The sequence below is a fragment of the Stegostoma tigrinum genome, chromosome 46 (genome assembly GCF_030684315.1).
Source record: "Stegostoma tigrinum isolate sSteTig4 chromosome 46, sSteTig4.hap1, whole genome shotgun sequence".
NCBI lineage: Eukaryota > Metazoa > Chordata > Chondrichthyes > Orectolobiformes > Stegostomatidae > Stegostoma > Stegostoma tigrinum.
The window spans coordinates 8,560,797-8,575,207 of NC_081399.1; the positions used below are offsets into that span (position 1 = coordinate 8,560,797).

The 14,411-nt window shown below is 50.5% G+C and overlaps 1 protein-coding gene across 1 annotated transcript in view; it reads right to left on the bottom strand.

Annotated features, from left to right (window-relative positions):
• The window catches only part of LOC125449519 (zinc finger protein 692-like), a 46,910-nt gene that overhangs the window by 30,085 nt on the left and 2,414 nt on the right, over positions 1–14,411 (bottom strand). Inside the window, exons 2-3 of the mRNA XM_059642908.1 lie at positions 6,644–6,832; positions 4,400–4,431 (exon numbers count right to left, since the gene is read on the bottom strand). Of these exons, the coding sequence (XP_059498891.1) occupies positions 4,400–4,431; positions 6,644–6,832 (221 nt within the window). The remainder of the gene's footprint in view (positions 1–4,399; positions 4,432–6,643; positions 6,833–14,411) is intronic.

Sequence of the window (14,411 nt, forward strand, 5' to 3'; positions counted from 1 at the left end):
CTAACCTGCACATCCCTGGGCACTATGGGACAATTTAGCACGGCCAATCCACTCTAACCCGCGCATCCCTGGGCACTATGTGACAATTTAGCACGGCCAATCCACCCTAACCTGCACATCCCTGGGCACTATGGGACAATTTAGCACGGCCAATCCACTCTAACCCGCGCATCCCTGGGCACTATGGGACAATTTAGCACTGCCAACCCACCCTAACCCGCACATCCCTGGGCACTACGGGACAATTTAGCACGGCCAACCCACCCCAACCTGCACATCCATGGTAAACAGAGCACCTGGAGGAGACACGGTGAGACCACACTTGGAATATTGTGTGCAGTCTGGTCTCCTTACCTGAGGTAGGATGTTCTGGAGATGGAGGAAGTGCAGCAAAGATTTACCAGACTGATTGGTGGGAATGGCAGGGCTGGTTATCAAGAGAGACGAGAATGGTTTGGACCACATTCACTGGAGTTCAGAACAATGAAGGAGATCTCTGAGAAAACTTTAAAGTTCTAACAGGACAAAATGGATAGCCGCACAAAGGATGATCCTGACGACCCATAAGTCTAGAACCAGGGATCAAAGTCGCAGGATAACTCAGGACAGAGATGAGAGAATTCTTCAACCCTCTATCTGGAGAGCCTGGGGCGGTCTCTCCCACTGAAAGTGGGTTTCAGTCAAAACTTTGAATGTAGTCAAGAAGAAGTTTGGTATAGTTGGAAGGGTTAAAGGGATCAAAGGCAGAAAGTTGTACAATCAGCCAGGATCACATGGAATGGCAGGACAGGCTCAAAGGGGTGAATGGCCTCTTCTTGCTCCGACTTTCTACGTTTCTATCTCCCCTTGAGTCAGTGAGAGGGCCGAGTTGGGAGGTGTAGGCTTGTATCTCAATCAGTGACAGGGAGATGACCGTCACCATGTTTACTCTTGGTCACCTCGACATTCCACAAGGAAACAGGTTGCAAGCCTCAGGTGGAGTGGGAGATGGTGCAGAGAATTGAGAACATCACTGGATGAGTAATCCCAAACCCCCAGCGAGTTACAGGAAGGACATTATTTAAAGTTACTGGGAAGATTTGCAGCTCGGGTCGTGAATAAGAGGTTGTAGACGAGCTCGCTGAGCTGGTGTGTTTGATTACTGACGTTTCGTTACCCTGCTCAGTGTGCCTCCAGTGAAGTGTTGGTGTTCTGTCCCCTTGTTGTTTATATGCCTCGGTTTGCTGGATGGTCAATATTCCCTCCGGTTCTGTTTTTCAGTGCTTTTTATATGGGGTCCAGTTCAATGTGTTTGTGATGGTATTCCGGTTGGAATACCAGGCCTCCAGGAATTCCCTGGCATCTCTCTGTTTGGCTCGTGCTATTATGGATGTGTTGTCCCAGTCAACTTCATGTCCTTGTGTATTGAGACCTGTGAGAAATGGTTGTCTTTCTGATGGCTAGTTGATTTTTTTTATCCTTATTGTCGGTTTTGTTCTAGTTTGGCCTGTGTCGTGTTTCTCACAGCCTTTGCATGGTATTTTGTATATTACGTTAGTTTTACTGGTTGTGGGTGTGGGGTCGTTTACGTCTGTCAGTAGCTGTCCATTTGTGGGCTGCCCTGATGCCTCGGGATCTGAGTAGTCTCATGGTCATCTCTGACATGTCCCTGGTGTACGGGAGGGCGAGTCGTGCGTCTGGCCCGTGTTGAGTCTTCTTGTTGTGGTCTGTCTCGGGGGTTACAGCGGAATGTGCTTTTTGAGTATCCATTCCTTTCAAAAACTTCGTATAAGTGCTCCGGTTCTGCCTTACGCTATTCCGGATTGCTGCTGTGTGTCATGGCTCATTTGAAAAATGATCTGATGCAGCTCCGTTTATGGTTGGTGGTGTATTGAAGTACCTGGTCTGTATGGAGTTCTACCATTACATCCAGGAAGGGTAGTCAGTTGTCGTTTGTGAACTTTATGCTGGTGAGGATGTTGTTTCTGCGTTGGTGGGTTCTTCAGGTTTATTGCGTTTAACAATTACAAAGATACAATGACAAAGACACACCAGCCACCCTACCATACATCAGCGATATATCAGAGATGACCACAGGCTACTCAGACCCCTAGGTACCAGGATAGCCCACAAACCAACAACCACCCTGCGACAGGTACTGACAAATGTAAACCACCCTATATCCATGGCTAGTAAAACTAACATAATATACAAAAGACATTGCAAGGGCTGTGAGAAACATTACATCAGCCAAACTGGAAGAAAACTGACTATAAAGATACACAAACACCCATTAACCAGCAACAGGCAAGACCAATTCTCTCAGGTTTCAACACACACGGCGAAAGGAGGACATGAACTTAAGTGGGGCAACACGAGCCAAACAGAGACATGCCAGGGAATTCCCAGAGGCCTGGTATTCCAACCGGAACGCCATCAACCAACACATCCAACTGGGCCCTGATATACAAACCACGGAAAAACAGAGCCCAAAGTAATACCAACTACCCCGGAAAACCGAGGCTATAAATAACCAGCAGGACACAACACCAACACTTCACTGGAGGCGCACTGACAGTGTTCCCTGGCAAGGTGACAAAACATCTGTAATCAAACACACCAGCTCGACGAGGGTATTATTAAATTGGAGGGGGTTCAGAAAAGATTTACCAGGATGTGGCTGGGAAGGAAGGGTTTGAGATACAGGTAGTTGTATTATAACATGATAGTTGCGTTCTTGTGTGATCTCGCACTATAGAAAATTGAGATATCTGTTTGCGTTATCCAATGAGTGTCCACTATTCATCATTCCCATTACGGCCAATTCGCATTAAAGAAACAAACGTTACGGCAGAGCTAGCTGTATGAAAATAAGCTGAGACTTTTTTTAAACTGCAGCATAGGAGGTTGAGAGGCTTATGGGATTATGAGAGGTATAGAAGAGATGAACGTCAGATGTCTTTTCCCGGAGTGGAGGGGGGGAATTTCAAGTCAAAACGGCATTTTTTAAGGTCAAAGGAGAAAGATCTAAAAAGGACAAGACAGGAAACTTTGTAAAAATGTACAGAGGGTGGTTAATGTGTGGAATAAACTTCCAGAGGAAGCGGTGGATGTGGTTACAGTCACAAGATTTAAAAGACATTTGCATGAGTTCATGATTAGGAGAGGTTTGGAGGGATATGAGCCAAGCACAGGTGGGGGGACTAGTTTAGTTTGGGAACACGGTTAGCGAGGACCAGTTGGATCTAAGGGTCTGTTTCTGTGTTGTTTCAGTCTATAATTGATCGGACACCCTTCCTATTCCTAATGTGAACTGAAAGAAATGTGGTGCATTGATTCCGATGAGGAGACAGTAAGAACTGCAATTGCTGGAGTCAGAGGTAACACAGCGTGGAGCTGGAGGAGCACAACACAGAAATGAAGATGGGTCCCAACCCAAAACGTCAACTCTCCGGCTCCGCTGATGCTGCCTGGTCTGCTGTGCTCCTCCAGCTCTGCACTGCGTTCGCACTGATTCTGATGTCTGTTTCCATTTACTCTGGCACGGTTGGCTGCTCTTCTTATACCTCAGTGTCAGGTCACACACCAGGCAAGTGAGAGGGAGCGAGAAAGATCATTCAAGAGGGAGAGGGACAACATGAGAATGCACATGTGCCAAAGGGAATGAGAGCGACAAATGGAGGGTGACCAAGATAGGTTGTCAGGCTGGGGCAGGTTTGGGAGGGAAAGACAGGGAGAGACAGCAGGTGGGTTGCACGACATTCAGGAGCAAGGGACAGGAGTGGGGATGAGAAAGGCAAGAAGCAGAAAGGAGTTTGCTGGGGTGAAATACAGCGAGGTAGCTGGGGTGGGAAGGGAGGAGAGGGAGAGAGAGAGAGAGAGAGCAAGAGCGAGAGAGACAGAGTGAGTGTTATTGGTGGGGGCAGAATGGAGAGAAGACAGAGGAGGAAAGAAAGACAGATGAAGTGTGTGTGCGCGAGTGAGAGAGCGTGCGAGAGAGAGTGTGCGTGCGAGAGAGAGTGTGCGAGAGAGAGAGCGAGTGTGCGAGAGAGAGAGCGAGTGCGCGAGAGAGAGAGCGAGTGCGCGAGAGAGAGAGCGAGTGCGCGAGAGAGAGAGCGAGTGCGCGAGAGAGAGAGCGAGTGCGCGAGAGAGAGAGTGTGCGTGAGAGAGAGAGAGAGTGTGTGTGAGTGTGCGCGCGAGAGAGAGTGTGCGAGAGAGAGTGCATGCAAGAGAGAGTGTGTGTGCGAGAGACAGAGAGAGAGAGAGAGAGAGAGATAGATAGATAGAGATATATAGATAGAGAGAGAGAGAGAGAGAGAGAGAGAGAGAGAGAGAGAGAGAGAGAGAGAGAGAGAGAGAGAGAGAGAGAGAAAAGCAGGGAAGATATGTAAACTATCCCACAGGAAGTCCAATTACTCACCTGAACCACTCACCAAGGATTTGGATGCATAACTGAAGGAACAAAACAGAAATACACAGTCAGCAGGCCCGGCAGAACCACAGGACGATAAAAATGCTGTGCAGACAAAGTCAGGAAGTCAGGGTCATCTCAGGGGTATCTCAAGGGGTCCCTTCCTTTGGGCCAGGAGGCCCGAGTTCAAGGCCTAGCTGCTCTGGATGGCGTGATATTAACTCTGGACAGATTCGTTAAAAATATACATGCAGTGCTGGAAAAAAAGTCTCAGGACTTGAAGTGAACAGCATGTGTTCCTTGTTGAAGTGTTTGTTGGGAACAACGCACAAGGAGCTCATTATGTGCTGGGCTGTCTCGAGCAACAGTGTAGATTTGAAGATTTGATAGGGGACAGTGTACAGCAAGTTTTACTCTGTATGTACCCCTGTATTGTCCCTGTCCTGGAGTGTTTGATGGGGGACACTGTTGAGGGAGTTTTACTCTGTATCTAACGCTGTGCTGTCTCTAGCTTGGAAGGGTTTGATGGGATGTTGCGGTGGCTTTACTTTTAGTTTGAGGGCATTAGTGTCATACAGCACAGAAGCAGACAATTCTGACCAGCTCGTCCATGCCAAACAAGTTTCCTAACTGAACTCGTACAATTTGCCAGCATTTGGCCTCCATCCCTCGAAACTTTTCCCATCCACGTACCTCTCCCAATGTCTTCTAAACGTTGTAACTGTACTCCCCTCCACCAACTTCTGTGGCAGCTCATTCCATACTCGCACTGCCTACCTCCCCCCCCCCCCCCCCCCCCCCCCCACCAAGTTCTGTTTGGAAAAAACAAAATCGTGCCTCAGGTCCCTTTTAAATCTTTCCCCCCCTCACTTTAAACCCATCCAGTTTTGGACTCTCCCACTCTCGGGAAAAGACTGTGGCTATTCACCTTTTCTATGCCCTACATGATTTTATAAAACTCGATAGAGTCAGTCCCTAAGTCCCTATCCTCCCTGCTCCAGGGAAAATGTCCCAGCCTATCCTTCAAACTCAAGCCTTATGGACTCCGTAACGACCTTGTAAATCTTTTCTCTACATCAGAAGGCACCCCTTGAGATAGCCCTGAGATGACCCTTATTTCCTGACGCTTTTGTAGTTGAATGACCTCCTTCATGTAGCAGGGTGAACAGAATGGCCTGCACACTCCAAATCTTGTCTTGTACAGCCATAATATGACATCCCGACTCCTGGGCTCGGACCACCGAAGGCGAGCGCACCAAATGCCTCCTTCACCGCCCCGCGACACCACTTTTCAGGACCTACGTACGTGCATCCCGAGGTCACTCTGTTCGACAACACTCCCCAAGGCCCTGGATTAACCGTGTAACTCCTGCCCTGGTTTGTCCTCATCAAAATGCAACACCAGGCGTTTATCTGATTTCAACTCCATCTGCCTCTCCACGGCTCGCTGGTCCAGTCGATCCAGATCCTGTTGCATTCTGAGCTCATCTTCTTCACTGTCCACTATGCCACCCATTTCGGTGGCAAACTTACTCATTACAGCTGCTATATTCTCACTTATATAACGCTTTACTCTCAATCTGTCCCTGTCCCAGGAGGGATTGATGGGGATGGGATTCAACAGAACTTGACTCTCCCTTTTCATTTCAGTTTTAAAAGAGTACAATCAGCTTCACGCTGTACCTAACCCTGCGCTGTGTCTATCCTGGGACTGTTTGATGGGTACAGTGACAGGGACACTTACTCTCCATTTCAGGACTAGATGTGGCTTCACTTTCAGTTTAAGAAAATAAAGACATTTTTACTTTTTTTCCCTGGGAGTGTCTGATGGGGGGGGGAACAGTGTAGAGGGAGCTTTACGCTGTATCTAACCCTGTGCTGTCCCTGCCCTGGGAGTGTTTGATGGGGGACAGTGTAGAGAGAGCTTTACGCTGTATCTAATCCCATGCTATCCCTGTGCTGGGAGGGTTTGATGGGGGACAGCGTAAAGAGAGCTTTACCCTGTATCTAACCCTGTGCTGTCCCTGTCCCTGGGAGTGTTTGATGGGGGACAGCGTAGAGAGAGCTTTACCCTGTATCTAAGCCCATGCTATCCCTGTGCTGGGAGTGTTACAATGGAGAGCATACAGGGTTTCTGTGTTTGACAGTAATAGGAAGAACAAACATTAACGATGCTTCAAATCACACAGACATTCAGAGAGAGCGACCCAAAAGCTGCTGAGTTTGGGAACTGCCCGGTGACCCCTGACCCACCTGTCCAGCAGGAACTTGGCGAAGTCGGAATGTAAGTGAAATCCCAGCTGGTCCTTCATGTGGCACCACTGCTCCAGGTGAGTTCCCAGCCGGATGCGGGATTTGCTCCTCCTGGCATCGAGCTCCTTGCGTTTCTGCCGTCTCACATCCTCGGACGCTCGGTGACGCGATGGCTTCCGGTCTTCCATCCTGCGGGAAAGAGGAGAGAGGGGCTAGCGGCAGCAAAATCCCTGAGAACCCTCTGAATTCTCCCTGCAGGGCCAAACACAAAACTGTCGGCAGGCTGTTGAAGGAGCCGACCCTCGTGGCGCTCCCACTGTCAGCCAATTTCAGAGAAAGGAACTGTTATTGATCTCTCGGAAATTGCTCTGCTCTGGACACTGTAGCTTGTGTTTGTGCAAAAAGACCCTCAAATACTTGTTGCCTGCCCCTTTAATGCACCACCCTGCTCCTTGTCCAACATCTCTGCCTCTGGCTTGCTGCAGTCTTCCAGCGAAGCTTAGCGCAAGACGGAGGAACAACATCTCATTTTCCGCTTGGGGACCCTGCAGCCCTCCGGACTCGATAATGGAAATCCATTTGGTCCTTCACCACCCCTACACCTCAGGCCTTGTCAAGCCATGCACTGCTTTCAGCACAGCCAACCCTTTCCCACCCACTAACTGGCTCTTCTGTCCCCCTGGCTCACCACTATCCATTCCTTGGTGCGTCTGTCATTCTCTCTCTCTCTCTCTCTTTCCACTGTTCCTCTCACTCCTTCTCCCCTCCCAACACCCACCTTCAGCACAGATGTTTTGGCCCTGGGGGAGGTTACAAGAATCGTAACTTAGCTCCGAGAGCCGGTCTACAAGAAGAGATTGTACTAATCAGACTTTTTTTGCTCTGAAATTTAGAAGGTTAAGGGGTGAGTCGAGGTTTTCAGGATTTAACAGAGGAAGATAGGATAGATTGGAGTTCAAGTCATTAGATCCCTGGAAGCGGTCCACGAAAGTAGATAGGTTGGTAACAAAACAGAGTAATGCGTGCTTGGTCGGGGAATCGAGAACAAGGGTCAGGATGTCATGTTGCTTTGGTTAGGCTGCACATAAGGGTAATGTGTTCAGTTCTGGTCTGCACATTACAGGAAGGGCATGGAGGCTTTGGAGAGGGTGCAGAAGGAGTTCACCAGGATGCTGCCTGGATTAGAGGGTATGAGCTTTCAGGGGAGGCTAGAAAAACTCAGGTTGTTTTCTCTGGAGCGAGGGGAGACAATAGTAGCCTGTAAAATTACGAGAGGCACAGGTAGGGTTGACAATCAGAATCTTTTCCCCCCAGAGTTGAAATGTCTAACACTAAGGGGCATGTACTTAAGGTGGGGGGGGGGGGGGGGTGGAAAGGAGATGTGAGGAGCAAGTTGTTTTACACTGAGAGGGGTAGGAGTCTGGAACGCACTGCCAGGGGGTGGTGGGGGCAGATACAATAGAGGTGCTCATTTCAGACAAGCACATGAATATGCGAGGGCTGGGGGGATATGGACCAAGGGCAGCCTGAAGGGATTGGTTGCATTTGGCATTAAGTTTGGCACACTATCTGTTGGCTGTAAGATTCAAGAACCAGGGCCATGGTTGAAGAATTAGGGCCAGAACATTCAGGAGATGGTAGAAAAAGATTTCCACATAGATAGAGTAAGTTTTGAGTGTCCTTCCTCGAATGTTAAATTTAAATCTGAGGTAGCCTCGCTTCATAAACATTTGTGGATGAAGGGATATGCAATGAAGTTAGGCCTACGGAGTTAAGCCACAGATCAGCCATGATCTTACTGAATGACAGTATGGGGCTTCAGGGGCTGAATGGCCTACTCATATTCCCATCAATACCACCTTTTCCTGCCTACCATCCTTTCCGAAGATAGGTCAAAATGCAAACTCTGCTGCCTCGCTAAAGACTCTGCCAGACGTGCTGAGCTTCCACAGCAATTGCTGTTTCTCATGTTCTGGATTTCTGCAGATTTTAATGTGAGGTGATGAGATTAGTAACTAGTGTCTCTCCTGTCACGGGTCTGAAGTGGGATGGAGCACAGTGGGCTCGTCTCATTCATCCCCATAGCAGGTTGAGGGGTGACCTTAGAGTTTTGCAAAATCGTGAGGGGTACGAGAGGGTGAATGGTGGGTGTCTTTGCCCTAGGACGGGGATTAAGACCGGGAGCATATATGAAGGTGAGAGAGAGAATCAAAAAAGACACAAGGTGAAATTTTTTTTTGACACAGAGGGTGGTTCGTGTGTGGAATTAACTTGCTGAGGAAGCAGTGTCTGTGGGTACAGTTACAACATTTAAAAGACATTTGGATAAGTAGGTGAACAGGAAAGGTTTGGAGCGAAATGGGCCAGGAGCGGGCAGGTGGGGAGCAGTTTAGTTTGGTATTATGGTCAGCACAGACTGGATGGGCCGAAGGGTTTGTTTATGTGCTGTATGACTCTGGGAGAATGCTTAAACACGCTGCAAATATGTAACAGGACGAGGAAAACGGGCGAGAATCCAACCGGAATGGGCAGATGCTTTGACACATAAATAGATCGAACGCATCTGCAAACTGAAAGCAGCGGCAGTCAACAGGGTAATCACCCCGACGCCCTCGGTCACTGCGCCCCCGGCCACAGCGTAATCTCCCTCTGTCAAATGGCCCCATTGACATTCCCAGCATTGAGTTACTCGAGTGAGCAGGTTAGTTTGTGGGTGTGAGTCAAGCCAACGCGATGATGATATCTGTGCTCATGGATTCCCTGTTGTTTAACCAAGTAATTAATCGCCTACGTGTCATTCAATGTAAGATTGTAAGGGAAGAGAGCTGGAGTTGGCAATTTCCCCTTCACAAGTTAACCACCCTCCCCAACACTACAGTCAACACTCTATCACACTACAGTCCCCCGCACTGTGCTACTGTCCATCCATTTTCTAAAAGCACAAACCTCTAATGCTCTCTTCCTTTACTATTAATTCCCTCACAGGATGCGTGCAACCCAGACGTGGCCTATATTTGTTTTAATCCCAGCCGGGAGCTGGGAGGTTAAGGGTCAAGCAATTTGCAAGAGGCCGAAAGTCAAATTTCGATCAGACTGGGTAAAGGTGACAGGACTGAGGACAACACGGTGGCTCAGCAGTTAGCAACACTGCCTCACAGCGCCAGGGACCGGGTTCAATTCCACTCTCGGGCGACTGTGTGTGTGGAGTTTGCACATTCTCCCGCATCTTGCGCACCTGACCACAGCATAATCTCCCTCTGTCAAATGGCCCCATTGACGTTCCCAGCATCCCCACAGTCCAAGGATACATGGGTTAGGGTGGATTGGCCGTGCTAAATTGTCCCGTAGTGCCCAGGGATGTGCGGGTTAGGGTGGATTGGCCGTGCTAAATTGTCCCGTAGTGCCCAGGGATGTGCGGGTTAGGGTGGATTGGCCGTGCTAAATTGTCCCATAGTGTTCAGGGATGTGCGGGTTAGGGTGGGTTGGCCATGCTAAATTGTCCCATAGTGCCCAGGGATGTGCGGGTTAGGGTGGGTTGGCCGTGCTAAATTGTCCCATAGTGTCCAGGGATGTGCGGGTTAGGGTGGGTTGGCCATGCTAAATTGTCCCATAGTGCCCAGGGATGTGCGGGTTAGGGTGGGTTGGCCGTGCTAAATTGTCCCATCGTGCCCAGGGATGTGCGGGTTAGGGTGGGTTAGCCGTGCTAAATTGTCCCGTAGTGTCCAGGGATGTGCGGGTTAGGGTGGATTGGCCGTGCTAAATTGTCCCATAGTGTCCAGGGATGTGCAGGTTAGGGTGGATTGGCCGTGCTAAATTGTCCCATAGTGTCCAGGGATGTGCGGGTTAGGGTGGGTTGGCCGTGCTAAATTGTCCCATAGTGCCCAGGGATGTGCGGGTTAGGGTGGGTTGGCCGTGCTAAATTGTCCCATAGTGCCCAGGGATGTGTGGGTTAGGGTGGATTGGCCGTGCTAAATTGTCCCGTAGTGCCCAGGGATGTGCGGGTTAGGGTGGGATTGGCCGTGCTAAATTGTCCCATAGTGCCCAGGGATGTGCAGGTTAGGGTGGATTGGCCATGCTAAATTGTCGCATAGTGCCCAGGGATGTGCGGGTTAGGATGGGATTGGCCGTGCTAAATTGTCCCGTAGTGTCCAGGGATGTGCAGGTTAGGGTGGGTTGGCCATGCTAAATTGTCCCATAGTGTCCAGGGGTGTGCGGGTTAGGGTGGGTTGGCCGTGCTAAATTGTCCCATAGTGCCCAGGGATGTGCTGGTTAGGGTGGATTGGCCATGCTAAATTGTCCCATAGTGCCCAGGGATGTGCGGGTTAGGGTGGGTTGGCCATGCTAAATTGTCCCATAGTGCCCAGGGATGTGCGGGTTAGGGTGGGTTGGCCGTGCTAAATTGTCCCATAGTGCCCAGGGATGTGCAGGTTAGGGTGGATTGGCCGTGCTAAATTGTCCCATAGTGCCCAGGGATGTGCAGGTTAGGGTGGGATTGGCCGTGCTAAATTGTCCCATAGTGCCCAGGGATGTGCGGGTTAGGGTGGGATTGGCCGTGCTAAATTGCCCTGTAGTGCCCAGGGATGTGCGGTTTAGGGTGGGTTGGCCGTGCTAAATTGTCCCATAGTGCCCAGGGATGTGCGGGTTAGGGTGGGATTGGCCGTGCTAAATTGTCCCGTAGTGTCCCAGGGATGTGCAGGTTAGGGTGGGATTGGCCGTGCTAAATTGTCCCGTAGTGTCCAGGGATGTGCAGGTTAGGGTGGGTTGGCCGTGCTAAATTGTCCCGTAGTGTCCAGGGATGTGCAGGTTAGGGTGGGTTGGCCGTGCTAAATTGTCCCGTAGTGTCCAGGGATGTGCAGGTTAGGGTGGGTTGGCCGTGCTAAATTGTCCCGTAGTGTCCCAGGGATGTGCGGGTTAGGGTGGGTTGGCCGTGCTAAATTGTCCCGTAGTATCCAGGGATGTGCAGGTTAGGGTGATTGGCCGTGCTAAATTGTCCCATAGTGCCCAGGGATGTGCAGGTTAGGGTGGATTGGCCGTGCTAAATTGTCCCATAGAGCCCAGGGATGTGCGGGTTAGGGTGGGATTGGCCGTGCTAAATTGTCCCATAGTGCCCAGGGATGTGCAGGTTAGGGTGGGATTGGCCGTGCTAAATTGTCCCATAGTGCCCAGGGATGTGCAGGTTAGGGTGGGATTGGCCGTGCTAAATTGTCCCATAGTGCCCAGGGATGTGCAGGTTAAGGTGGGTTGGCCGTGCTAAATTGTCCCGTAGTGTCCCAGGGATGTGCGCGTTAGGGTGGATTGGCCGTGCTAAATTGTCCCATAGTGCCCAGGGATGTGCGGGTTAGGTGGATTGGCCGTGCTAAATTGTCCCATAGTGCCCAGGGATGTGCGGGTTAGGGTGGGATTGGCCGTGCTAAATTGCCCTGTAGTGCCCAGGGATGTGCGGGTTAGAGTGGGTTGGCCGTGCTAAATTGTCCCGTAGTGCCCAGGGATGTGCAGGTTAGAGTGGGTTGGCCGTGCTAAATTGTCCCGTAGTGTCCAGGGATGTGCGGGTTAGGGTGGGATTGGCCGTGCTAAATTGTCCCATAGTGCCCAGGGATGTGCAGGTTAGAGTGGGTTGGCCGTGCTAAATTGTCCCGTAGTGTCCAGGGATGTGCGGGTTCGGGTGGGACTGGCCGTGCTAAATTGTCCCGTAGTGCCCAGGGATGTGCGGGTTAGGGTGGATTTGGCCATGGGAAATACAGGGTTACAGTGACAGAGTTGGGTCTGGGTGGGATGCTCTTTGGATGTTCGGCCTGGAATCGATGGGCCAAATGGCCTGCTTCCACAGTGGAGGAATTGCATGACCGGAGATTTCCTTCTCTGGACGGCATTTCTGAGCCAGTTCAGTCTTTATGGTCGATCACAGTTTCAGGGTCACCCTTACGATTTGGATCGGTTTAGATGCGGGATGATGAGAGGAGACTCGACTGGAACGTTCATTCCCAGTCTACCTTGGTTGGACTGTAGCTCGCTGTCAAACCCATATTATCACTCAGACTTGCTTCGACTGGATGCAAGACCCCCAGGTCTTGAACTTGTGTCCCCTTTGCCTCTGGGTTCCTCGGACCACCAGGTCAGCTTTTCTTTCATGTAAGTTTCACGGAACAGATTCGTACAACTTGATGTTTGAAGGAACTTCTCCTCATCCTGGTGACCTCTTGACCCATCTTCACCAGGATGAGGACTCGATGAGGTGCTTTTGTGATTGCCCATTTCACAGAAATGCTGACAACAGGGGAGTAGGCCATTCGGCCCATTGAGCCTGCTCCATCATTCAACGTGCCCGCGGCTGATTCTCCAACTTCCCACTTTCTGCACAAACCCTTGGATCCCTTCAGCCCTCAGAATTGTATTTAACTCGGAAAGTCATAGAGATGTAACACATGGAAACACACCCTTTGATGCAACTCCACTGCGGTACCTACATATCCTAAATAAATCTCATCCCATGTGCCAGTATATCCCTCTAATCCCTTCCTATCCATGTCCCCATCCAGATCCCTTTAAATGCTGTAACTGTACCAGCCCCCACCACTTCCTCTGGCAGCTCCTTCCATACACGCACCACCCTCTGTGTGGAATAGTTACCCCTCAGGTCCCTTTTAAATCTTTCCCCTCTCACCTTAAACATATTCCCTTCTAGTTTTAGACTCCCCTACCCCTAGGGAAAATACCTTGGCTATTCACCCTCTCTATGCCCCTCGTGGTTGTGTAAACCTCTATAAAGGTCCCCCTTCAGCCTCCGATGCTCCAGGGAAAACAGCCCCTGCCTCTCCCTGTAGCTCAAACCCTCCAAACCTTGTACATCTTTTCTGCACCCTTTCAAGTTTCACAGCCTCCCCGTGGCAGGGAGAGCAGAACTGAATGCAGCATTCTGAACATTCAGTGTTTCAGCCTTGTCCGCTTTCAGTGACAGAGACTTCCACAGGACACCCCCGCCGCCTCACTCTCTGGTTGAACTCGTTTCTCCTCGCCACAGCAGCCTATCCCTTAAACTGTGACCAGTTCTTGTCGCTCCAATCAATCCCTCCTCTCATCCCTGCTGACAGAACGTTTCTGACCCTCCTCAGCAAGTGCCAATTTGAAGAAACATTAACAAGGAGTCGTCCAGCCGTGCTTTCGGACGTGGGGATGGGGTGGTGCAGGGACAGTACCCTGACGTTTGGGCGGGGGGGGGGGGTACTAAACGCACCATGGCAGCTGGCAGGAAAGCCAATCCAATTTGCTGAAAGCTGGCCTCTGTAAACATGACCACGACACAACTGCTGAGTCCGTGGAGAATTCCATCTGCTTCCCTCATGCGCCCGTTGAAGCGGGGGACACCAATCCGCCATCCATAGACGGCCTGGCCCACTGCAGTACCAGACCCACAATGACAGAGCTGACTCTTACATGGCCCCCACTAGCAGCCATGCCAGCAACACCTGCGAAACCATTGATAAATTACCAGCGCCCCCATTTAACGATCCGAGGATTTCTCTCTCGTGGCGTGCTACTCCCTTTCCATCTGCTTTGCTCATTCCTGCTGGCACTCTGGCCGAAGGCGGTTCCCACATTTCTGCACCGTCTGGATTTTGTCAGCAACTTGTGCTCACTCTTGAGCAGACTTGCCAATTTAAACGGTCGATGCTCCGTATTTCCTCCGCATCTGGTTAACGCGTTTTATCCTTCTCCTTCACCTCCACCTTGATTAACCTGGTTAGCACTCCTCCCTCTTCCCTCCTGGCCA